At 45.1% G+C, this 24,760-nt stretch overlaps 1 protein-coding gene across 2 annotated transcripts; it reads left to right on the forward strand.

Annotated features, from left to right (window-relative positions):
* Positions 1–2,697: 2,697 nt before the first annotated feature.
* On the forward strand, positions 2,698–12,886 carry LOC141733664 (tubulin alpha-1C chain-like). 2 transcript variants are annotated; one of them, XM_074564342.1, is made up of 5 exons: positions 2,698–2,909; positions 7,064–7,286; positions 10,148–10,296; positions 11,649–12,329; positions 12,494–12,886. In XM_074564342.1, the coding sequence occupies exons 1-5, from the start codon at positions 2,823–2,825 to the stop codon at positions 12,785–12,787; spliced, it is 1,434 nt and encodes a 477-aa protein (XP_074420443.1). In that variant the 5' UTR covers positions 2,698–2,822; the 3' UTR covers positions 12,788–12,886. The 2 variants fall into 2 exon arrangements, with proteins under 2 accessions (XP_074420443.1, XP_074420444.1); XM_074564343.1 differs by lacking the exon at positions 2,698–2,909 and adding an exon at positions 5,468–5,548.
* Positions 12,887–24,760: the final 11,874 nt, after the last annotated feature.

Raw genomic sequence — 24,760 nt, forward strand, 5'->3', positions numbered from 1 at the left:
GGTCTGACCCACTGCTACACTGCATTGGCAGAGTTGAAAGGATGGTTAGAGCATTGTGAGTGTTATTTCAAGGCAGAGCATTTTAAAAGCATGAATCAAATCTTTCAACCTCCTTAGAGTCCATCTCAATAAAACAAACAAGTCTCCCTGAGGTGGTGGTTTAAAAATAATGAGATTAAAAAAAAATCATTGCGGGCACTTATTTCACTTATTTTTCTTACGTTTTAGAGCTTAGGTCAAACTTTTCTCATAAGCTGAAGATCTCTCTAGTAATTCTGAAGGGCAGAACCAAACATATTTTTCATATTTTTTAAATGAATGCATGAAATTCTCACAGATTCACCTGATGCCTAAAATGGGAGGCTTTAAGGAGAAATAAAAAAAAAAAAAAACACCTCTGAAATATTTGTAATACAATCACTACATGTAGAAGAATGAAATCCAGTTTGGCCTATTTTCTCTTTTATGCTGCAGGAAAAGGATTCCCAAAGCTGGGTTTGCAAAGGTCCAATCAGTCACGGGTGCTCATATTTTTGTTTCCAACTGAGATGAGCACAACAGATTATAAGAGGAGAAAAAAGAACACATAACTGTTGGGTTTTTTTCTCTGAAAAGTACAAAAGAAACTAAAATATTGTAGCTATTTTCCTCTTTCCTCTTCCATTAGTAATTGCTATGATGGCTCACGATCACTTCAGGTGTGATCGCTCCCATCTGGGTATGAACACCTACAACTGCAGATTTCAGTTCTGCCTGTCTCAGACAACTAGAACTGTCCTGGTTGTCTTTACCAAATATCTTTGCTAACAAGACTGTCTGAGCTACAGGCACTTTGTGGCCAAGAGCATACCCCAGTGAAGCTGGGCAAAACAATTAGTAATAAACAAAGGAGACAAAAAAACAGAAAGACAAGTTCTTTCAGGTCTCGGAGCTGACTGGAGCATATTACAAGAGGTTAGCTGGAATGGGGGTTTACTAGAAGTTTAATGTTGATTGCATTCTTCAGACGTATACCAACTTGATAGCACTAAGCAAATAGTTTGTGCTTGTTGACGATTAGATTACATAAAAGCAGAGAGATTTTTAAAAAACTAATTGCAAAGCTGTACGTACTCCCCTGATGTCAGCTGGCCTAGTCACCCAGCTCGTGGTTCAAAAAGGTTTCTGCTTCATGGTCACAGTATGCTTATGGAACAGGAGCAGGAGGAACTAGAGCCTGCCGAGGCTTGCTTCTTGGTACAGGTACTTGTATGTGTGATCACTCCCAACCATCCCTCAAGCCCTACTCAACCTTCCTCTGCTGTGGAGACAGCTAAATTCTCTAAATGCAGACAGCTTAGTATGCTTTTACCTGTTTTTCAGCCACTCATTACATTTGGCGTCATTCTTTGTAAAAACGAGTATATCAATATTACGTGCTTTTTTCCCCTTCATCTGTGTCCTTCTCTCTCCATCCTCTGACTCTTGCTTTCCAGAGGACTTTTGCCTTTCTTTTCTTTCAGTAATTTTGAGTGTGCACCCACGCAGGTTTCATTTCCACACCGTGTTGAAATGATCACAATGAAATTGGTAATAGTGATAGTAGCATCCTTAGCAGGATTCGGTTACCGTGCCCTTAAGATCAGTAGGAGCGAGGGGGTTCGTCACTTCCCACCACTGGTTCCAGGTGACTGTAAACCCAGCCTGACACCACCCCACCACATTCCCTTCAAAAAAGATCACTTTTGTTCAGGCGGCTCACAGGATTGGAGATCCGCACAGGAGGAGGAAAACATTATCTCCTTTGTTATTGTTTAAAATTGCTTCACATATCTATCCTGCCGGCAAAAGCTTGTCTCAGCAGGGGGAGAAGCAATTTCCTGAAACGGATGCCTGTGCTGCCCTTGGAAGGATGGTGTCCCAGTTATCAAACTCTACATGCAAACCCTACAGCAGCTGCTTTCCACCCAAGAAGTTTCCACCCAATCACACTAATATTCTCATTACTATAACTCTTAGGGCACAGCATGGAGTTTTTACACTTCCCATCTAAATACCAAACTTAAATTGGGGCATTTAAACACCAAAGGTACTGATTTCAGTAGGATCTCCGCAGCTTTCCAGATCTGCTCCTTTGGCTTTAAGTCCTTTCCATTGTGTGACTCCAGTAACAGCCAGTACAAGCGCTGCTTTGCCTGGTGACTCTGCAATGGAGCAGTGCCCTCCCTCCTCCGAGGGAAAATACACAGATTTGCCCACATCCCGCTCCCACCCTCAGCGAGGAGCTCTCCCACAGCGCCTCCCCCCGCCTCAGGCCTGTCCCGCCGGTGGCAGCGCTGACCACCGGGCCTGCCCGCAGCCGGCAGCGGGGCCGCGCCCCTCGGGTGAGCAAAGCAGCTGTGCTCTCCCCTCTGCTCTCCCCTCTCCTCCCCCGCGCCCCCCGAGCGAGCAAAGCGGCTGTGCCCTGCCCTCCACTCTCCTCCTCCGCGCCGCCCACGGGCCCGCCAAGGGATCAGCGACACCCGCGGCGGGGGCCGGCGAGCGCCCGAACCTCAGAGAGGCTCCGGCCTCCGTTGGCGGGAAGACTAAGTCCCGCCTCCTCCCCGCCCCTGGTTACAAATCAACCAATAGCTAGGGCGGAAAGGTGAAATTCATATCTGCGATCCAATAGCGCACAGCCGGACGCATTCCACGCGGCCGCCGCCCGGCCTCGATTGGGAGAGTGGACGATCTCTAGACGGAGCTACCCAATAGTGTCGCGAGAAGGTTACGCCTCCGAGCGAGGCCTAGCCAATGAGCAAGGCGCGGGGAGCCCGCCGCACCGCCCCCCCTTGCTATATAAGATGGGCCCGGGAAGGGCGGCTGCTTTCGAGGTGCTGTCCAGACCCGTTGCGCGTCTGCTGCTCCCAGCGCTGCCTGCCCGAGCCATGGTGAGCGGGGTGGGGGCGGCCTCCCAGCACCGCTCCGCACGCTGAGGGGGGGGCGGGTGGGAGGTGCGGGTCCGCCCCGGCTCGCGGGCCCCGCGGCGGGAGAGGAAGGACGGGCCCCGCGCCGGACCGCGCTCGCCGGCGGGGCCCGAGCCGCACCGCGCTGGCGGGCCTTCTCCTTGCCGCGTCCCGCCGCACGGCCTCGTCACAAAATGGTGGCGGCTCCTCCGAGAACATGGCGGCCTGCGGCGGGACCCTCAGCCCCCAGCCGGCCCTGAGGTGGCGGCTCCCTCAGAGGTGACTCCGGACGGGCTCCCTCGCGGGACCGGGGAGTCGCGGCCCGGGCTGTGGCGGCCTCTGCGTCCCCAGGGCCGGCGTCTCCCTGTGCCCGCGGAGCAGGACGGGGCGGGGCTCCCAGCCAGCACCCCGCGGTGAGGGGCGCTGGGGTGCTCTCGTGGTACTGTTGAATGTAAAAATTGGGGGGGAATATCCTTGGGGTGTGAGACTCCTGGAGTGGTGGAGGAGGCCATCGCACTGTTCCTGGAGGTGCAGCTTGGTGCTTCTCTGGTCCTTGTCCCCGCCGAGTCAGCGTGGTGTGAAGTGGTTTGGAGAGGCCAGGGAATGTGGCTGATGGTGGAGATTTCCTCAAGGACTTTGTGAGACTGGCTGGGTAATGAAGCTGAGGTGGGATGACCAGGATTCAGCCCTGAAGGGATATCTGAAAGGTATGACAAGAGGGATGGGACATCATAAAGAGGACAGAGATCAGCTGTTGAGCTGTGCAGCACAAGTGGCAGCTGTCAGTTGGAGTTTGATGTGCTGACAAGCATGAGGCCCTTCTCCATGTGGGTGTTTACCCTGTACATTTCTCTTTGAAAAGAGTTCGTGGATGTTAGAAGGCTACCTGGATTTAAAAAATGTAGCTGACTGCTTCTGTAGGGTTGTAAATGCAGAAGAAACATTTGTTCAACAGAAAATGATTAGAAGTTAGAATATTGGGAGGTTGTGTTTGTGTCCTTATCTTGTTCATACCCTTGCATAGTTGGCTGTTCATGGTCATGCTTTTAAAAAAATTAAGCCAAGTCAAGAGTGTGAGCGTAGTTCCTCACCTCCACAAAGGATGCGGTTCTCCTTGAGTTTCACCCTTGGAAAACTACATTTCTCATCATGGTACGTTGTTGAACTTGGTCTGGGCTGTTTCCACCGTTTTCATGAAACTTGGCTTGCCATCAGCTTCACATGGATGAAGCTGTACCTGAAATACTGTGCTGGAGAGCACAAGTAACCTAGAGCGTGATGCACCAGGACAGCTGGAGGGATCTGGGCTTCTTCAGCCTGGCAGAGTACAGCAAGGGGCCACCTAACAGCAGTCAACAACTACTGGAAGGGCAGTTATGGAAGACAAGCCAGTGCTCTTGAGCTGGAGCATATCATATAGTAAAGGAGACAGAGACAAATGGAGGCCGGAGAGGTTCAGGCTGGGAAAATTCTTGGAGTTTTCACTGAAACTGGTTCTGTGCTTGAAAGTAATGTATTTAAGTGGGGGGGAGCATTTAGTGTTAATTACTTAAGGATTCTGTGTCCTGACTTGTGTCTTGAATACAGCACTTAACAGTATTTAACCTTATTAACTATGAAACTTCCATAAGTGATGATTAAAGGCCCTGACTTGTCATTAATGTGACAGTTGTCTCTTGCTTATCTTTACAACTTGGACATTGTACTTTCAAGGCTCAGATTTTGTTTTGGTTTTTAGTAGTATTGGTACTGTCAGACTTCTGCTGTGGAAATACTCTGCAGAGCAAAATAGGCAGAGTCTGTTGGTGTCTAGCAAAGGTTTGTGTTTCATCAAATAGCCACATACTACTTAAAAGTAGTTGGTAGAGTTGCAGGAAAGCAGTTGAAAGAGACATCTCAAAGCAGGGCTGACAGTAGCACCAAGCCAGGTTTTTGTGACTGACTTTCTCTGGCCAAGTTTTGCAAACCTCCAAGGATGGAGATCCCTTCCTGCTTCTCTGGTGACCTGTTCAGGGCTGCACTGCTCTGTTGGGGGAGCTTTTCCTAACACCCAACCGGAATCTCCCAGTGTCCTTCGAACACCTGACCTGAACCTTCCTGCAGAGCAGAGGGAGGGCTTCTTGGTGTGCTGGCTGTGTATCTCCTTTTGTAGCCTGGCACATTGTTTGCCTTATTGAGGATGAGAATGTCCTGATGAACATTCAGGATGGTTTCTGGGTAACCCCTGGGATCTTTTCAGCAGGGCCACTTCTCAGTTAACTGCTTCCTTTGTACTGATGCAGGGAGTTACTCTGCCCCAACTGCTGGACTTTGTACTTTGTCAAAGTAAACATGCTGTGCTTTTAACAGGGCAGCTGTAGGACCTGGTCTGTGGCTGTGTCACTCAAGCTATACTTTCAAAGACTTAAATTGTCACTTTGGAGCATGAGAAGTTGTTGCTTTGTGTAGTTTGAAGTAGTGGTGCTAGTTCATGTGATGTGGTAAAGCTTGTATATAGTCTGACATTTCCATGAATTCACCTTGCTTGGGCATGCTAGTCCCTACACACTGCCTTTCAACGACCTTCGCAGCTGCTTAGGAGCTTCATGAACAAAGCTTGGATCATTGATAGGACCTCTTTACAGGTGAGGCTCCACACTGAAGTGGTAGTATACCTCTATACTCTCTCCTGTCACTGTAGAAAAGAATTGCACACTGTCCTCCAGCTTTCCTGAAAGAATGATGTGGCCTAATTCATTGTCATGGCCTGGCTTCTCTGTGCTGGTGCAGCCTTGTTGGGCTGCGTGCTGGAGCAGCTTCTCCTGTCACCCTTTTCAGTGTGTAGGTTGGCTGTCCTCTGCCATTGCAGTACCCTGCCAAGCCCAGTGCTTCAGCCTGGAGAGTGGTGGAGTAATGGCCTTGGAGAGGAGTAGTGTGGCAGCAGCTTTGAGTAAGGCTGGTTGCAGAGAGGATGTGGATTGTTCCTCTGGAAGCTGTATATCTGAGTACACAGCTTGGATGGATGGGGAGCTGAAAAACAACAGTTCTGAGACATTCAGTGCTGTGGTTAAGAACATGCGATGAGTTCTTTTGGCAACTGTAGGTTTTAATTTCCTGGGGCTCCCAAGGAAAGTGAAAGGACTGTGCTCCTGCTTTCTTGCATTGACTATTGATGTGGATTGGGCAGTTCCAGGTCCTGCTTATCCTGGAATTTCAGGGGAAAAATGAATTGCATCACCCAATCATAGGGTCTGAACATAGTTAAATGTGACAGTTATTCAAAACTGTCCTATATGCAGGCTCTTCTAGACTCTGACACTCAAAACCAGAAGTTAAATATAAAATGCCACAGATGGAGTGGGAGCTTGGAGATGGTTCCTTTGTGGTTTGGCTTTTAATATTCAAAACCCTGTGCTGAAATATTAAGGAAGCTGGGTTTATGCTCTGGACTTCAAAGGCAACTTGGGAATCCATAAATTGGTATGAATAGATCCTTTTGCTGACATAGACTATTTTCTACATAGCTTAAATGAGGTAGTTCCTGTCTAGTGTTAAGGAGTTTAGTACTTTGCATACAGCAGTGGGATGTGAGGCCTGATGTTCCATTTATGAAGTGCTACTAAGATTTCTGTTAGGCAAAGGCTCTCTTACAGAATGGCAAAGTTGCCTGAAGTGATCAGGAGCATCTTTTTCCTGATTTTATGTATGTTAAACAAAATGGCCCTGGATCTTGCAGAAGGTTTTGCTCCCTCTGGTGGCTGTGCTTATGTGGCTCCTGGGGCTGGAGTTTTGGGGGTGATGCTTTTCTGGATACTTAGGCCAGTGACAGGTGTAGTCATCAGAGAAGCTGGCTGAAGTATTTGGAAGAGTTGATGAAACTCTTGCTGTCTAGTAGTTGAGGGTAGGAACAAGGAGGAGGGGGATGAGTTTGTAAAAATGACAATGTCTAAAAGGGTCTTTCTAGGTGGAGGTGGATGATGACTGAAAGAGGCTTTTGTGTTCTGTTGTATTTTGTGCCAAATGTCCCTAACACCAAGACAATAAGGCCAATGTTTTAATAGCTTTGCAGTATGTGAGTTCAAGCTGTGTGTGCTGAATGTTTTTTAAACAAGGAAACTGCTGTTTCTGCTGAGTGATTCAATTTTTTTTTCTCCACACAGCGTGAGTGCATCTCAGTCCATGTTGGTCAAGCTGGTGTGCAGATCGGCAATGCGTGCTGGGAGCTCTACTGCCTGGAGCATGGCATCCAGCCCAATGGTACCATGCCAAGCGATAAAACCATCGGTGGAGGGGATGATTCCTTTAATACGTTCTTCAGTGAGACCAGTGCAGGAAAACATGTCCCTCGTGCTGTGTTTGTGGACCTCGAACCAGCAGTAATAGGTAAATACAGTGACGCATGCAAGGGACTATAGAACATGCTGCAGGACTTGATTTAACTTACACATTTTCTGACTAAGGGATCCATTTCTCTAGTCCTGCAAAATGCTCTGGGGCTTTAAATTTTACTATGTGAAGGTTCCCTACATCTTCCTAGTGATGGAAGATATTGGGCTTTATCTTTGAGATTGGCAAATGTGCACTCTGGAGCTCTAAAGAATTTAAATATTACCTTCTGCCAGTCTGTGTAATTAAATGGCTCTTCTGAATATGCCTCATGCTTTTGCTATGCAAGGAACTAGTTACAACCTCTTGAAACAATATGACATAATGTGTACAGCAGTCAATAGGAACCTTTTAAAAGATGTGATATGTATCACTAAGGAGTTTTCATTTTGTACATTGGAATGATTCCTGTGCTTTCCCAAAACAATCTTCTCTCTCTAGCTTGCACAGTGCTTGCAGAAATGAATCTCAATTGCTAGCCTAAGTTCAGGGACTTCCAAACATGCCCTTCAACTCCTGCTGCCTTATCTTTGAGTAACAATCCACTGTTATCCTGAAAATCAGTTGTATCCCAAGCTCTGACAATGCTGGCTCTCAGTGTTCAGATGTGATGCCACGCATCAGCTGCTAACCAGTCCCACCTTCTGTGGTGCTAGCTACACTGCCAGTCCAGTGTGTTACCCAGTTTCACAGGACTTGCTCCTTGTGTCATAAGTCTTGGTTTTGCTCTTACCGATGTGTGTGCCTGAAGTAATTCTACTGGAGCCAGTTTTGTGGCTTAAGTAGCCATCTGTGCTTGTGCAGTTGCCATGTTTATCTTTCTGCAATGCATAGAGAGCTGGGAAGGGGAGATGAGTGAATAGGCTTAAGCTACTCCTATATACCCAAACTGTGGGTCTCTTGTAACATGCTAAACCACTTTCTGTGGCTACTACAGTAGAATGAGCTTATGCAGGAGAGCAGCAGGCTGTCAGGCGGGTCAAGGATGGGAGTACTGGACTGATAACTTTGAAGTGAGCCAAAGCACCCTTGGCCATACACTAATATTCCCAGGAGCTGTTGCAGGTCTGGCTTTCTGTTTTCTTGAACCCCTTGGCTGTTGCTTCCTCTGCTGCTGGCCAGGTGGTGGCTCTAAGCAACCAGAAAAGGCTGAGAAATGAGGTGAGGGAGAGCAGGTGGCAAAGCTCTCACCTTGCCTCTGGGGGTGGGTAGCTGGTGAGCCTTGGGACCAAATGGTAGTGTTCCAGCACTTGTTAGTGATGCAAGTGTAGTATAGAGAGATGGGAAAAGGGCTGTCTTATGAAATACTTGGTAATATTAAAAAAACTAATGCTTTTTGTTAAAGGTTGCATCATGTACCTTTCTGGGGGCTAGACTTCTTTCTTTATTCCTGCCCTGCTTATTAGAAAATTATTGATCCAAGCTCCTGGGGTTTCTGGAGCTTCCAGATCAGTGCTGCTCTTAGTGAAAGCAGCGTGACTGCTGTATGTGTACACCAGCTCTCTGGATGTGGTGATGAAATTCCATCAAACTTTCCACAAAGAAATAGGGCAGTAACATGCCTGGGAATTCAAAACAAGTGACTTTAAAAATCTACCCCAGAGAGACTTAAAAACCATGAAGAATGGTATGTCCAGGGGAAGTTTCATTTAGCTGTCCCCTAAACTCTAAATTCTTTATTCCAGCACGCTTTCGTAGTCCAATGACTGATCCTCTTAACTCTTCAAGTTTGTTACTTGAACCAGAACCATCTTGACTAATGTTGCCCCCACAAGCAATGTTTTTCCTTAGGTTCTATATTTTTCCCTTTTACCCATATTTGTCCTTTATAACTTGAAATGATAACGCAGAAAGTTTTAGAAACGTGTATTTTGAATGGTAGACTTGTCCAAATTGCTTTCACTTTGGTGCAGCTTGGAAATATTTGAGAGTGTTAGATGGCAAACTGCAGCAGTAGCTGGTCAGTCTAAGTTGGTTCAAAGAGTTAACTGTATTTTTGAATCTTGAATTCTACTTACCTTTGTCTTACTCCTTGTTGGATAAAGAATATATACAATCAGGCAACTTCAGCTGTAGTTAATAAAGCTCTCTGCTTCCCACCTGGTTTTAATTAAAGGATGCAGGACTGCATTAGCATATGACTCCAGAATGGCTTGAGCTAAACCAGAGACAAAGCTATGCTGAGGGTCTTTGTACCTTTCTGGTAGGACAGAGCTTTAGCCTGCTATGTGTAAGTGCGTATTTCTGATAACTAGTGAAGGTCATAACTAAATCATTCTCCAAATCTGTAACTGGTGGGGGATGCTGTGCGTCCATTTGCATGGCTTCTTTATAGTACAGCCACTCGTGCTGAGCTTACAGCTCAGTATTTGCATAACTGAATATCTCTACAAGATATTGATTCCTCTTGAACGTTCTTCTCTAGCCTTGCAGAAAGTACAATTAAAGGAAAGGAGGCAAGCAAGCAATGTAAGCTCTGCCCACAGCTGCAGAAGCAATAAGGCAACATCCTGGAGGGTTTGGAAAATAAGGGGGAAAAGCAGTATTTCAGATGCTGATCTGCAGAGCGGGCCTCAAGTTGTCTTAAACTGTAAAAGACTGGTTCTGCTGCTATAGTCCAATTTTCAATTGCTCTGTCAAGAAAATGGGACAGTTTCTTAAGCAGTAACTTAATTTTTCTTAGGTATTCAATGTTTAGACTGTACTAAGTATTGTGTCACCTACTAATAGGTAGAAATCAAGCTGCTTTTTCTCTTACGTGTTTAGGTACCTCATTCTGGACACCCTCGGAAGTTTGAAAAACCTGGTCTGCATAGAAAGCTAACTTCTTGTAAACAATATTCATCTTTTCTCCCCAGATGAAGTTAGGAATGGGACATACAAGCAACTCTTTCATCCTGAACAATTGATATCTGGTAAAGAAGATGCTGCAAATAACTATGCTCGAGGTCACTACACAGTTGGAAAAGAGATAATTGATCTAGTTCTAGAGCGTATCAGGAAACTGGTAAGACTTTTCTTCACTGAAGGCTCTTAAACATCTTTCTTTATCCTGTTTTACAGGATTTGGAAATCAGGTTATCAAAAATACATAGGTGTATAAATTGTGCTTTAACTTATTCCATGGTAGGAGAATGTGTGGACTTAATCAGCATTTTAGCCAGCTGAGGATATTGGATTATTTCTGTAAGATATTACTTTCAAATGGCCTAAAATGCTGATGAGGCACCCAAAACTTTAGTTTCATGTTCAGCTTCAGAAAGCCAAGACTGAGATAATTATGATTTGCACAGCTCCTGCTGGAAAAGGATTGGTCTCTGGCTGGGGCATTTGCAAGGAAGCTTAAATAGGAGTGTTTGCTTCTGTGGTTTAGGCTTTTGTTTGCATTTCCTGCTTTTATAATTTCTGAATTAATTTTATGGTAATAACAGAAAAGGGAACTAAATCTTAGTAAGCTGGGATGTTTCAGGCTCCCCGGTACTTTGATCATGTGGCAAACTTACGAAGATGTCAGCTTAGAAGGTTAGAGTTCCCTTTTTAGGGCTGCTAAGCATGTACTTTACCACATGTGTGTCACAAAGGTAAGGAATTCTCGCTGTACAAAAAAATCCAGGGTATACATCTGGTGCTTTAATATGGAATGCTAAATGAGTTGTACTGAAAAGTACACCTTTTGCAGATTAAAACTGGCATTGTTCTCAACACTTAGCTGCCACCATCTCTAATTAAAGCTAAGATAAGTTTGCAGCAGGCTGTACTTTGACCTGAAAAATATGGTTGTAATTTCTTTTTACAAGCTGTTGGAAATCCCTGTCAGTCCTGGGGATCAAGCTAAACATCATGTGGCACTTCTTTCTGAAGCAGAGTAGTTTCTTCATCTGAGAAGACTCAAGTGGCATGACAGTGCGATACACTTTGACAGCTCGCTTCCCTGAACTGAGTTACATGCCTGCAACTCTTACAGGATTATAGCAATAGTTCTGGGACAGGAGACTGCTCCGTTTTTGTGCAGGTAGAGAATGTCAAATCAGTATAAGGGGTAGATGGTCTGCAGTTCTTTGAATATTATTGCTTGTGGCCATTGTTAATGGCCTTGGCCTGAGAATTAGGGGTAGGGGAAGTTTTGAAGTAGCAATTTGAAGTGCAGAGGTCACATTACAATGTGTAGGGAGCTTAAAGAGCTAAGAATACCATGTTTTTTATAGGGCAGTTCCTTGACTATCAGTGGATGAATCAAATTCAGTATTACTTTCCCAAAGCTTGAACAGTTGGTATGTGTCAGATTTCAGAGTTGTCTTGAGTTTTTGTGATTCTTAAGGTCTACACAATTGTTTTAACACGCTTTTTTTTCTCTTTCAGTCTGATCAGTGCACTGGCTTGCAGGGTTTCCTGATTTTCCACAGCTTTGGGGGAGGCACTGGCTCAGGTTTTACTTCGCTGCTGATGGAGCGCCTGTCAGTTGACTATGGGAAAAAGTCAAAATTGGAATTTGCCATCTACCCTGCACCACAGGTCTCGACTGCTGTTGTTGAGCCGTACAACTCCATCCTGACCACCCACACCACCCTGGAGCATTCCGACTGTGCCTTTATGGTTGACAATGAGGCCATCTATGACATTTGCCGTAGGAATCTGGACATTGAACGCCCAACCTACACCAATCTCAACCGCCTCATTGGTCAGATAGTCTCTTCCATTACTGCTTCCCTCAGATTCGATGGTGCCTTAAATGTGGATCTTACTGAATTTCAAACTAACTTGGTGCCTTACCCTCGTATCCACTTCCCGTTGGTAACATATTCCCCAATTATTTCAGCAGAGAAAGCCTACCATGAGCAACTCTCAGTGTCTGAGATAACCAATGCTTGCTTTGAGCCATCCAATCAGATGGTGAAGTGTGACCCTCGCCATGGCAAGTACATGGCCTGTTGTATGCTGTATCGTGGGGATGTTGTCCCCAAGGACGTCAATGCTGCTATTGCTGCTATCAAAACCAAGCGCACAATCCAGTTCGTGGACTGGTGCCCTACTGGTTTTAAGGCAAGTCTCAGTTACATCATGATTTTTTTTTTGGACTTCTCATTCACTGTCATGGGCTATGAAGTATATTTTCTCATAAAGCTGTTCTGTAGGTACCTGATTTGTATCATAGTCACTATTAAATGCTACAAAGAAACTCATGGTCTCTTTTGCTTTTCATGTAGGTTGGCATCAATTACCAGCCACCAACGGTGGTCCCTGGTGGTGACCTAGCCAAAGTCCAGCGGGCAGTGTGCATGCTGAGCAACACTACAGCAATCGCTGAGGCATGGGCTCGTCTAGACCACAAGTTTGATCTGATGTATGCCAAACGTGCCTTTGTCCACTGGTATGTTGGAGAAGGGATGGAGGAGGGGGAGTTCTCAGAGGCTCGGGAAGACTTGGCTGCACTTGAGAAAGATTATGAAGAAGTGGGCACAGACTCGATGGATGGAGAAGATGAAGGTGAAGAATATTAAACACAACAGAATTGATTTGCAAGTCTTTGCCATTTTACTGCCTCTTCAGTAGCCATGTAAATCATGTCAAATAATTGAAATAAACTTTTTTGATCAAGACATGTGGTAGTGTTCAAACATTATGTACATTTGTTAACTATGTGCAAGTAGTCAGTAGTCCAGGAGATAGAATTTCTTTCTGAGAAAGATAGCTGAATAAAATGCTATATTAGATGACTTCTTGTCCTTAAGGCATTGCTACTTGAAGAGCTAATAGTGCATATTTTCCCCCAGAACACAAGGCTAGAATGTGCTTGAGCTTTTATTGGAAGATGAGTTAGCTGCATTTTTTTCAAGGCTCTAAAGTTGTTGTCGCAAGAGGTAACAGGAACTAACCTTGTATTACGCTTAAGAATTAAGATGTAACACCTTTAATACCAAAGGCTATTTGAGTTAATTTTCTCCTAAATTTAGACTGAGCGTGGGGTGGTAACTTAGAGATGCAGTAACATGGAAGGGGGAAGAGATGTCCAGAAAGGGTGTGCCATTGCACGAGGAACCTGGCGCTTCTGTCAGGACCTGTGTGGTGGTTGCTCTGGTGTTCCTTTGTACTCCCACAAAAGGGACTGCAGTTGCTGTCTGACAGCTTTCTGTGGAGTCAGCCTTTTGCCTGCAGCTGTCTGGAATGAAATCTCTGGGTTAGCTGGCCAGGCCGAAACACTAGTTTTCCCTAAAACTAATTATTTTGCAGAATTAGTCCATGGGTTCAGATATGAAAATTTCCATCCTTCTGCCTTCAATGTAAGCTGGTGTAACAGGAGAGGATTTGGCTAATCAGGTTGTCTGCAGATGTGGCAGCCTCTGTTGAAAACCTGCTTCTGCATGGTCTGAGTGGGTGCTTGGGGACACAGGGCAGTGGGCCACAAACCAAGTAACCTGACTATTTCTAACCCTGGGAGCTGGGTGACTCTGAGGAATCTCTCCCACAGAAGCAGCAAAGGTGGAACAGTCAAATAAGATGACAGTTGAATACTGACTGTGATTATAGGATACCGAAGTCTGACTCCCAAGACTAGATTTGAGCTGGAGAACTCCTCCCAGTCCTATTTCAACCTTATTTGTATTCATTCTGATTTAATGGCAGAGTGTGATTTAGGCTAAGCCTTGAAGACTGTGTTTGTTGAAGATGCACGTACCTGCTTAGCAGGAGTCTTGGCAGTGGTATGAAAAATGCCTGAACTTCCTTCTGCCTGAGAAACCTGCAGTACTCGGGTAAAGCTGCTGTATTTGACATCAACTCATAAAGTGGGAGCCTTTCCATTACCTCAGTTTTAACTGTGACTTGGGTGTGCTTATCCTACTAGGTGGGGCTGTTGCTGTTAATGTAGGTTAACAGGATGCTGCTGTTGGTTGAAGGTCTAGCAGAATAGCCTGGTCTGCAAGAGCTGACCAGTAATTTGCTCAGGCCAAACACCCGTTGTCCTGAATTACTACGTTGTTTATGTTCTTGCAGCCATTGGGTTGAGTCAATCTGATTTGAAATTAGTCTAAATTATTGGAGATGGAAGTTACCAATTTTATATAGATGGTGGGAACAATCTTCAGTCTTCAACCTAGGTGAGCGCCTCAAACTGTCTTGTCAGCCATGGTCTGGTGCAGAATACACGGACGCTGTGTAAATCAACCCTCCTGCCATTCAGCGTAGCCGAGCACGTCCAAGGTTTCAGCGAGTTTCTCATTTGCTTTTGCTTGTGTTGTGTTTTGGGGTAGATGTAAGTGTAGAGAATTTCAAGTCCTGTTGATTAACTTATTTTCCTACTTGCTGGATGATTAAGCAAATGTGCTAGGCATAACCCAAGAGACAGTCGCATTCATTGCAAATCAGACTGACTTCATTTCAGTGCATGCATTCAGATTTTTAATGTAATGGCAGTGCCCACAAGAGGAATATGCAAAGGACTGTTTCATGCCTTGGAGGTGTCTAGATCTTTGGTGTGAAACCTGGTGCTACTAGCAGATCACGAAGAATGCTGCGTGGCCACAAGTGCCAGCACCGTAATTTCCTTTAAAAGTTATGTGTATTGGGGGCTGGGCAGGAGTGGATTTCTGAACTGGCCTGCGGCATGATCATTTAGCAATGATTTGGCTTTGCTATCTGGGATTCTTTGTCTCGTTATTTGAGGCTGGCATGCTCTGTTTCCTGCTGATACTGTCTGGGTTTTTCACTGTACCTGTGGATTACCCTTATTTAGAACACTGCTGCTTAAGCGATGGGAATTGGTTTGCAGTGTGTCAAAATGTTTTAGCCAGGCATGTACGATGATGAGTCTCTGTGTGGGACACAGCACTCCAGCATCCTTGTAAAAGGCTTGTGCACGCGGAATGCTGAGCGCTCTGACAAACCTGGACCGACTAGGGAATCGCATTCAATGTAGGCATTAGGTTTGAGATGCATTGTGCTTTTAATTTTTAAAAATAACATCTAATGCTACTTTGAAAAGATGGTAGGCATCCACTGGTGGAAGGTTTGAAAAGAGATGTTATGTCACACGTTAGCCATTGGACTGATGGTGGAAAATGCATAATACATTCCCAGCCTACATCATACTCCAACTTTCTTTATATTAGTATTAAGAAACACTGTTGCATTAGCTAGTGGGCAGTTAGTTCTCAGTGTAGGCACATGCATAGTGAGCTGAGATAAGATAGTGTTTTTCTCAGATAAGAAGCCAAGATAATTACAGCAGGAAAATCCAGCTACAACTGCTCTTGCTTCAGCTAGCTGCAGAAAGCCTTAAACACGTTATAATCACTAGCGCTATGGTTGAATTAGCAAATGGGTGGTTCATCTGTTTCCTGAAGCGCAGAAGAGATCCTATACTGAATTAAAACTTGTGTGTAAGAGTGAATACCTGAACTTGCAGAGGTTAAGATTAGCTGTCACTTAAAAGAAAATGGTTTCTTTGCGCTCTGAAAGCCTTTCTTTAATTCGAAACTTCAAATGCATGTTTTCTTTGGTAAGAAATCCCCATACTTCTGCTTTTAAAAGTCATGTGCCTATTTGCACTGGCAGAAGCGCAGGCATTTCTAGTGGTAACTAAATATACCTTTACCTGTGTGGTGACACAGCTTTCTCCAGTATTGAGATTGGCAATTAATAGCTATCACCTGATACAAAATAACTTTGATGACTCATGAAGTGGAGGAGGAGGAGGAAGTGAGCTGGAGCCCGTGGCGGATTGCTGTGTGCTTGGTTGTGAATTGCTGGTCTTATCTGTAAGATCTGCTCTGAGATGCTTCTGGTGCCATCCCAGGGGAATGCAGCGCAGCAGAACCTGATTTCCACCCACTCTGCCCTCTGAATAAGCAATATGAATACCTTTTAATGTGTTAATGTCTACATTATGTATATATAATTATGTACATTTCTAATTTCTATAGTAAGCATGCCACAGCATAATTGTATGATAAAAATCTCTGTTTTAGCTTTATGGACAGTGTAGGTAACGTAGGCATACAACTGCACATGCTGCCACCGTCTTCCTACAGCGCAATTTTTTTCTCAAATAAAATTCAGAAAGGGCTTTTGTGCCTCATACTCCGACCCTTGTCAGATAACACTCACCCAGTCAGCCTGTTGCTGAAAAGCATGAACTTGTTCAGGAGAGCATGGTTCTGGAGTTGGAATTGGTGAGGTTTTAATTGAAAGTAAGTTAAGAAACAATAGGGTCACTCCATGATTCTGGCAGGAGAAAGTAGAGGTAAGATTGCAGGTTATACTGTTCTTGGCATTATTTTAGGAAAATACAAAGCATTATCTGGGAGAGAAAAAAAGAAGATAACGTGACTAGGTATTAAAAATTCTCTGGCTTCACCTTCTGCTTTTCTCCACAGTGTAATAGTGAAGAGTCAGAGCACCATGTCTCATGGGCAGTTTAGAGTGATTTCCTGTGAAAATTTTGAGGAACTGGAAAAAAAATTAAGGGAATAGCAGTGTTAATTCCTTACTTTGTCAATATGCTGCAGTAAATGTGCATGTAGCTTTTGACTGCCTTGTCCCAAGCCTTCAGTCTTGTTGGGCTTTCTGCTGACATGCTGCTTCCGCTCGGGCAAATTGTCTAAGAGGAGGAGGATGTCATTCTGTGCTTGACTCCGTGCTTTTCAGTTGAATCCGCCTGAACACTGTAACAGCGGAGATCCTGACATCGAAATACAATGCTGCTAATGTGCTACCCCATGCCATTCTCTTCTGATGTTTAAAATGCCTGTATTCCTGCCAAATAAAACTTTGTTTGCCTTTGCACAAGGTCATGTTTTCCTTTATGTAGGAGATGCTTCACAGAAGCAAAGTGCAGTTGCCCTGTTTAACACGCAGAGCTCTTTTAATGTAATTGGATGGCTCTTGCACTTGCTGAAGTGTTGTAACAACCCAAGATTCAAATTATTTTTGCAGATTTTTTTCAGTCAGTGCATTTCTACCTTTGAATTCATTTCTCTTACAAGCCCTAAAAGTTTGGGAAGAAAAATCAGCTAGGGTACAAAATGTAGAGATGCTGTGTCTTGTGTAAGAACTGGGAATTACTAGAGGTTGGGAAGTCCAGAGGAAGTGTAATTGAGGCTCCTGTCAGGAATAAGGTACTGGATTAGGTGACTCCTGATCTCACCAGTTCTTATGTCATGTTTATAAGGAATTACTTCAAAAGAAAAGATGTTTTTTATTTGTACTCTGAAAACAGGGACTGGGCTTATAAACAAATTCAGCAGTAAAGAGCTGAAGAACAATTTTCCGTCACGTTGCAGAACTCCTCTAGAAGTCTGTAGGGTTTTTCTGTGTGTGTTGGCAAGGTGAGAGTGATGAATCCCGTCCTATCTTGGTCTGAACTAGAGGGAGGACTAACTGTGTAACATCCAGACTGTGCAAAGGCTTTGATCTAAGGATTTCTCCTAAGAGTTGGGCAAAAGAATTAAAGGTTTGTAGTCTCAACTGTTAATGGAGAGCGTGATGAAGTGGGAGAAATGTCATTGCTCTGAAGGTATTGTAGGTGCTGGCTGACAAGAGGCTGAGGAATACCAGGAGACTAAATAAAACAAAAAGTCACGCGAGGAGTGGTGCCTTCTGTGGAGCTTCTCAGTGGATTGAGTCAGTTAAAACCCAGTATCTTCATCTTTTTGATGCCATGTGCCTGTCCACTGGCTTTCTGAAGACCCTGCTTTCCCTGGCCGGCTTCGTGTGGCACAGAACGTGTTAACTTCTTTACGATGTTCTTAGTTCTTGTGATACTTTCCTATTTTCTTGGTGATTTGTAAAACTTCCAGTCATTTTTCAGGAGCATGTTTCAGAGTTTCTCTGCAGCATTGTTTTGGTTTCCCTGGTCTGTGTCAAGAGCTGGGAGTGCTTGGGCACAAAAAGTTAAATTCTTCTCTTCAGCTGCTACCTAGAAAAAGAACAGCTGTAAATACTAAGTGGGAGGGACTAGAAAACATCCCAGAAACATTCAGGAAATACTTTTTTCTCATATTTAATATAGGTTGTTATAAATGCAGGAAAACTTAGGAAGTCTTAAGTGACTGACTCGGAGGAAGGAAGGAAGTGCATCTTAGTCCCTTTAAGGCGAAGTGCCCCCACCCGTTAGGTGAGCTCAGTTCTGCTTTAAGGCCTGCCCCAGGCTTCCTCTGGGCTACCAGCAAGTCTGCGCCCGAGTGGTCTCAGCTCTGGCCCAATACGTGCCCCAGGAATTGCTCCATCAACTGCAAAATGGAGCAGTGTTTGAGGCTGAGGGAAGAACAAGGGGTTAAGCCTTTCTTTGCAGGTTTCAAAAAGTGGGAAGGGACTTCTGATCGTAGGCAGGAAAACTTAAACTCACTTTCTAAGATCAGGGCTGGAGATCAGATGGTCATGGAGAAGCTGAAAAAAATTTTCAAGACAACTTTGCGGGCTTGAGTTTCTGTCCATATGGATCTAATCAGCTCCAGAAAGGCTCCCAAATGTGTTGCTGGTTAGGCATTTCTCCCACTTCAGCTTTGTTACCTTTTGGAGGTGATGGGTGATGTTTTACTGCTATTACACTGTGGCGAGGGCCTGTTTACAGCTCTTCCTAAAGACCTGCAGTTCTTCTCTCTAAATAATTTTGGTTTGAAATGCTGAGATGCTGTTGCTGGTCTCTCTCTGCATACTGCGACTTAAACGCCAGCCAGCTTTGCCGCTTGGGCACTTCACCGAACAGAGATTGGTGAAGGCGGTACTTGGGCAGTGTGTAATTCTCCCAAACTCTGCGCCGTTGGTTTGGTGGGTAAGATTCAGTTTTCCAAACCTTATACCTGGAAGTGAGTTACCGATTGAGCGGGGTGCACTGGGCTGCTTTTGCAATATCAAGGGGGTTAGGGGAAAGAAGATAACAGGAACAGAGGGTTCTCTTTGTCCGTTTTAGATAGTAAAGTTAGAATTAAGTGAATTTCCTAAGTGCCTGTTGAAGGCCTAATGTGTCAAGTCCAGAACTATGCATTTAACTTCTAGAGACTTGAATTGGGACAAACAAATCCCTCTGTCCAAAATGGCTCAACCTTTCTGAGAATCTGTTCTTACCCCGCACTTTTAATCTCATTTCTGTGAATTTCTCCAAGACAATGACCTCTACAAGGTTACTGGCTGCTCGAGTTCCTTTTCCAGAGACAGCCGCTGTGAGCGGTTCATTGCAGAGCTTCAAATTAGGGATGAATTCCAAGCAGTCTTCTTGAAGAAGGCTGCCAAGACCTCAAGCATCTTCATGTTCCTTTTTCTTTTGTTAAGAGCTCTGTGGCTACAACTGTCAAACGTGTTTCATAGTCTTACATCATTACTGCTTGCAAAAGCTGCGTTTCAGTTGCTTATACTGCGAGTAGAGATCTCTGTGGCTGAAAGTTATTTCAAAATCCGGTTTGTAGAACCTGCCTTGGCTGAATGCTGCCGGTATGCATTGTTTCAGAGATGCTAACGTACCACGTTGAGCCTGGCATTGTTTTCCAGCAGTTCTGGAGCTGATCTTGTGCGATTCTGCACAAGTTGTCAGCGCTGCGTCCCACGCAGAGTTACTTTCAGTTCTATGTCTGTAGCTGCCGTAAACTAGCTTAACTCCTGGCTGTCGCAGTCCTGGTCCTCCCGTGTCTCACCCATGCAATCATGTTTTCAGTCTTGCACTGCCTCCAGCACAAAGTTTTGTGTTAAACTGGCAAGAAAACTTATCCACTAGGAATGAGTTGGGGGAAGAAGGGTGTGGTTTTGGTGTCGTGAGCTAAGGTGGCTCAGCGTAGTAGGATGGGCTGGGGTCAGGGGAGCAGGGGCGCACCGCGGGTCAGCTACAGCTGCTGCCGAACCACGGGCTCACAGCGCTCTGCTGACTGGGACAGAACGGCCTATGCCTTTGTTTTTCACAATTTGCGTGGAATTTATGTGGAAGGCAAAAACATGTGCATGTATGTATGGAAGTGTCCCAGTCACGTCTCAGAGTACATTATAGAACAGTTTCTGCCATTGTCCACAAATGCTTTTGAAAATGGTGTTAATGTCTTGCAGTAAGCACATATGGGACCCAGAAATGGAGGGTTTCCTTTTCTCCGACTTCCCTCATAATTCAGGCAACGGTTACTGACAGTTCCATGCGAAGTACTCTTCTGTTTCTTGTTTTACTTTTTGCTGGGTGTTTAGTGTTTATCTTCCTCTCTCTGTTTTCAAATTCTGTGTCTGTTTCTTTACTTGTTCACTGCTGTTGCCGATATCAACAGCGTGTTTAAGTTCCAGCTTTGTCTATTACAGCATATGTGTGCTGGCTTCATTATCTTCCCTGCCTACAAGTATTTTAATGTCTGCTGAGTGTGTCTGCATGTGTTAGATTTGCCTGATGAGGCTGAGTGGGGCAGCTTGACTGCATATTGATTTAGACCTTGTTTACTTTTGATTAGATGTATTAAATACTCTTATGTGTTTATTGCAGACACTTCTCTAAAGAACCTATGTGCTGATACACCCTTTTTTTGCTAATTGTAGGTGCTGGCAGATCAAGAGCAATCCTTACTGTTGTACTTGTGGTCATAGAAAGCTTTTCTTGTTCAGTCTTGTACTTCCTTGTGAAAGATGCTCTGAATTCTGTTGGGGATTTTGAAATTTTTTTACATCATCTTCATTAGATCTGTGTGGTTCCAGGTACGAACACAATAAGCCAGGCTTCCTTTGCAGAAATCCCTCAGAACTTGGTGCATTCTGAGGGCCTGATTTCTGTTTCTTTTCGTGGTTTATTGACTGTAGAGCTCCTAAGGTCTCCATTGCCAGGTGGCTTAATCACATTCTTTCCCCTTCGAATGCCTTCTGGCTCCCCAGCTGGTTTTAAACCTGCGTGCCATCTACCAGATTCTGTATCGGTCTGACGCCTTGTATGATTCATGCGGTTTCTTACCACCTTTGCTTTGCTAACACTGTCACTTTTGTCATTGGTATTGTCTGAAATACTTTCTCTGCCTTAATTTGTGTAGCTCTTAGACATTCTTCAACGTACCTGAGCGATCTGCAGCTATTTCTGCATGTTTAAATCCCATCTAGAAGCAGGTTTTCCCATGGCTCTTCATCAGTGAATGACAGTGGTTTAAAAACCAAACTTTTTCTTATGTTGTGACTCCTTGTCTGCTCAGCCTTGGCCTGTCAATTTTTAGTGTATTTTAAGTGACCCACGAGGGCTTAGATGACTTTGCGTGCACTTGCCGTTTGAAACTTGGATGGTACCTTGCTGGGGGGAGGAGCGGGGAGGGTTTGGGTCGTATCTGCGTGTCGGGACTAGGCATGTCGATGCATCCCGAGTGCAGCTGCGGGTTACCCACGCACAGGGGTCCCCTGGATCCTGTGCTATTGCACGAGCTAACGAAGGCTCCTTATTGTCTCTTAAATATTACCCCTTATGTGTCTAAAAGCAAGTGAATCCTGGAGCATATGTCGGGGTAATCGTGGGGGATTTCAGCTGGAGCAGAGGCAGGAAGCTTGACTAGGAACAAGATTTGTTAATTAAACATTTTCTGCAAGCCAGTTTCCCCCCTTGCCTGGGCCTGCGTAGTGTGGCTGGGTTGTGGAGAGGAGGGCAGGGGGTTTATCTGTGGCAGTGCAACGTGTCACCACTCTGTGATAGCGGGCTTTGCCAGGCTGACAGAAGGTACAGTCTTCTTCTCTGAGTGTTTTGGGTTTTTTTGTTTTTGTTTTTTTTTTTTTTTTTTAGCGCTGCTTCTACTCCCCCTGTGCAGAAACCACAGCTGAGTTCAGATACTTTTGGGGGAACAGTTGCGGTGGTACTTTCTGTTTCACTGCAACCAAGGGCTTTAGGGGTGGAGAAGCTGCATCTTCATTTCTGAAATAGTTTTTCATAAGAAAAAAAAAAGGTATGCTTTGTGTTTTTACACCTCATGGCAAGTTATATTTCCCAAGTTGCTCTGTGTTGACAGGGCTTCATAGGGGGGTTCACTTTCTCAAGCATCGAGGTCTGGAGCTGAACTGGTCACCCAAGGCTCCCTATAGTCAATGCAGAGAAGTAGGGGGATCACACAGTGGGGGTACTCTGACCTATTTTGGACACCTGCTTGAAGATAACAAACCTTAGAGCCTCGCCCTCGCTGACTGTCCAAGTGCTCCATTGATGACTGGTCCCTTGTCAGCCTCCACACTTAACCGGAAGAATACCACCCTCTCCACGTCCTGCCTGGAAGCGGATTGTGTCCCACATGGCTGCTGTTTGCTATTAGCATGCTGAAGAGCAAGGAGGTACAACCTTAATTTGTTGAGCATGAGTCAGCAGCTGCCTGAGAGCGAAGTGAGGCGTGTGAAACAGCACCTCAGCTCTGCCTTTCCAGCGCTTCCGACGGCTGTGGTCTGCTTATCCTTGCTCTTATGGCAGTCTGGCCAAGGATGTGGAGTAAGACTGTATTTGGCCTTTAATAGTAGCTAATGATAGGGTATGGGACTTAAGGAATTTTATTAATAAATAATGCTGAAGGCAGTTGCAAAACTGCAGAGGACTTTCCGTATCTGAGGAGAGGTATTTTATTCCTCCACGTGTTTACCAGCTGTTTTTACCTGTCTATGGACATAGTCCCCGCTAGGAGCTGTGTGCAGCTGTGGGACTTCCGTCCTCAGTCCTCGGCCAGCTCAGTTCTAGCCCACAAATGAGGCTCAGATTTCCTGCCTACCCCATCAGCGTGGCCCCTCTGCATGGTTTCCTGTAGCTGACATCTTCAACCTGCAGCCTGAAGAGTTTGGAGCTCGTGGTGCTTGTCAGGCTTCCCCAGAGCGCAGAAGGCACCATGGAGACACGGAACAGGGCAGTGGTGTGGAGCACGGCTTCTGGAAGAAAGGCAGAAAAGTACCAGGGCATCTATGTATTGAAACCAACGTTTCTCTTGTAGCAAAAGTTGCCAGCAAAGTACCTCATTCTCCATCTAAGAGTGTTTCTGATGAGACCCAATTAGCCAGGACATAATGCAAGACAAACAGTCTGGGTACCTGGCGTCAAAACAAGAGTCAGTACGATGTCTGTGAGCTGGAAGCTATGCTTATAAAATGTCCATAGCCTGGTATATCCAGAATACTCCATATTTCTAACCAGGATCCTGAGATTGCAGCAGCTTGACACTAACAGTCCTTTTTCTCAAGGACTGCCATGCATCAGCATCTCTGGGAGCAGCTGGCTTTCTGGAAAATGTAAAACCCTTTTCTAGCCTTGATGATGAAACTCAAACTGCTTTGCAGGTTTGTACAGGCTGCTGGTTTGCCCGGGAAAACTGGTTTGGTTTGATCTATCATAGATTCTGCTTACTAAATCTGTTTGTTCCCAGGAACCTATTTTCTTAAAGAGCTGAGAGGCTCAGCATGTTTCCCTCCCTGCTCTGTATTGTGATCATCTAAACACATAGTATTTTAATTAGGCCAGGCTGTGCTGATGAAATGAGTCCTTTGGCTTCAGTGGAGTTTCACTTACATATGACTTATAAAAAAAAAAATGAACACCTGACTATAAACTCCATATGTGGTGCTGACTGTCTCTGGACATGATGGTCTAAAACTTGGACTCCAGTGGGCAGGATTTCCTCCAGCTTGCTTCTAGGTAACTCTGGAGTAAAGCTTGTGTAATATTAGCATCTTTTCTTAAGTATTGCTAATTGCAGAGCTTCTGGGAGCAGTTTGGTTAGCTTTTTCAGTGTCCACAGTGCAGATACCTTCTGTCTGCTTGAAGGTCCAGGGTACGACCTCTCCTAAAGCTCATCTTGATGTTCCTGTTGTCCCAGGCCAATGCAAGCAGCACTTGGTGGGTGCCAGAGGAACTGGCCGCAGTGAAAGCTCTTGCTGTGATACAGAATTAAACTGACCGGACTCCAGGCTGCCGAGGTGACAGGTGTCCTCTCCTGACTCTCTCTAGCAGCTCCCCTTGCTGACTGCCCGTTCTCAGCACTGGAATTAACAGCTCTGTAGTGTCTGCCTGGAAATGGATGGGATGGGATTCAAAGTTACCAAGTATCAATCTGAATTAATGCTGACTTAGCTGGAATTACTCTGTTTGAACTGGTATACAGCCTTTGTCTGAAAAGGAGAGGTGGTCTAGGATAGCATGGGCATGTACATAAAACAGGGAAAGACTTTTGCAGTGTCTGATTCGGATATACAAATGCAAGCAAGTCAACATAGGCTTTATGGACAAGGTGCTCCAGACACCTGATGGCTAGTGCAGAAGAGCAGAGGGGAGGCTTGCACTAGTAGAGAAATTGGCAATATGGTTCCGATCCAAAAAAACACAAAACAGAATTAGCTAAATATCCCTACAGGTTGATGGGACTTCCTGCAAACAAATGGTACGTGAAGAAAGCTGTGCTGAAGCTGGATGTAAAGGGATGCTCAAGTGTGAAGGGTTCATTGCAGAGCTCCCAGCAAGGCACAGGAACGGGCGCAGCTGCGTGAGGGTGGAGGAGCTGCCAAGGAGAAAGCCCTGACCT

The sequence above is a fragment of the Larus michahellis genome, chromosome 21, assembly GCF_964199755.1.
Source record: "Larus michahellis chromosome 21, bLarMic1.1, whole genome shotgun sequence".
Lineage (NCBI taxonomy): Eukaryota > Metazoa > Chordata > Aves > Charadriiformes > Laridae > Larus > Larus michahellis.

What these genes read in the sequence shown, in the direction of transcription:
- LOC141733664 (XM_074564342.1), top strand. Translation starts at nt 2,823, where the DNA reads ATGGGCCCGGGAAGGGCGGCTGCTTTCGAGGTGCTGTCCAGACCCGTT. An exon ending in CGCTGCCTGCCCGAGCCATG is followed by an intron (nt 2,910 to 7,063) that starts GTGAGCGGGGTG and finishes TTCTCCACACAG; the next exon opens with CGTGAGTGCATCTCAGTCCA. An exon ending in TAGAGCGTATCAGGAAACTG is followed by an intron (nt 10,297 to 11,648) that starts GTAAGACTTTTC and finishes TTTCTCTTTCAG; the next exon opens with TCTGATCAGTGCACTGGCTT.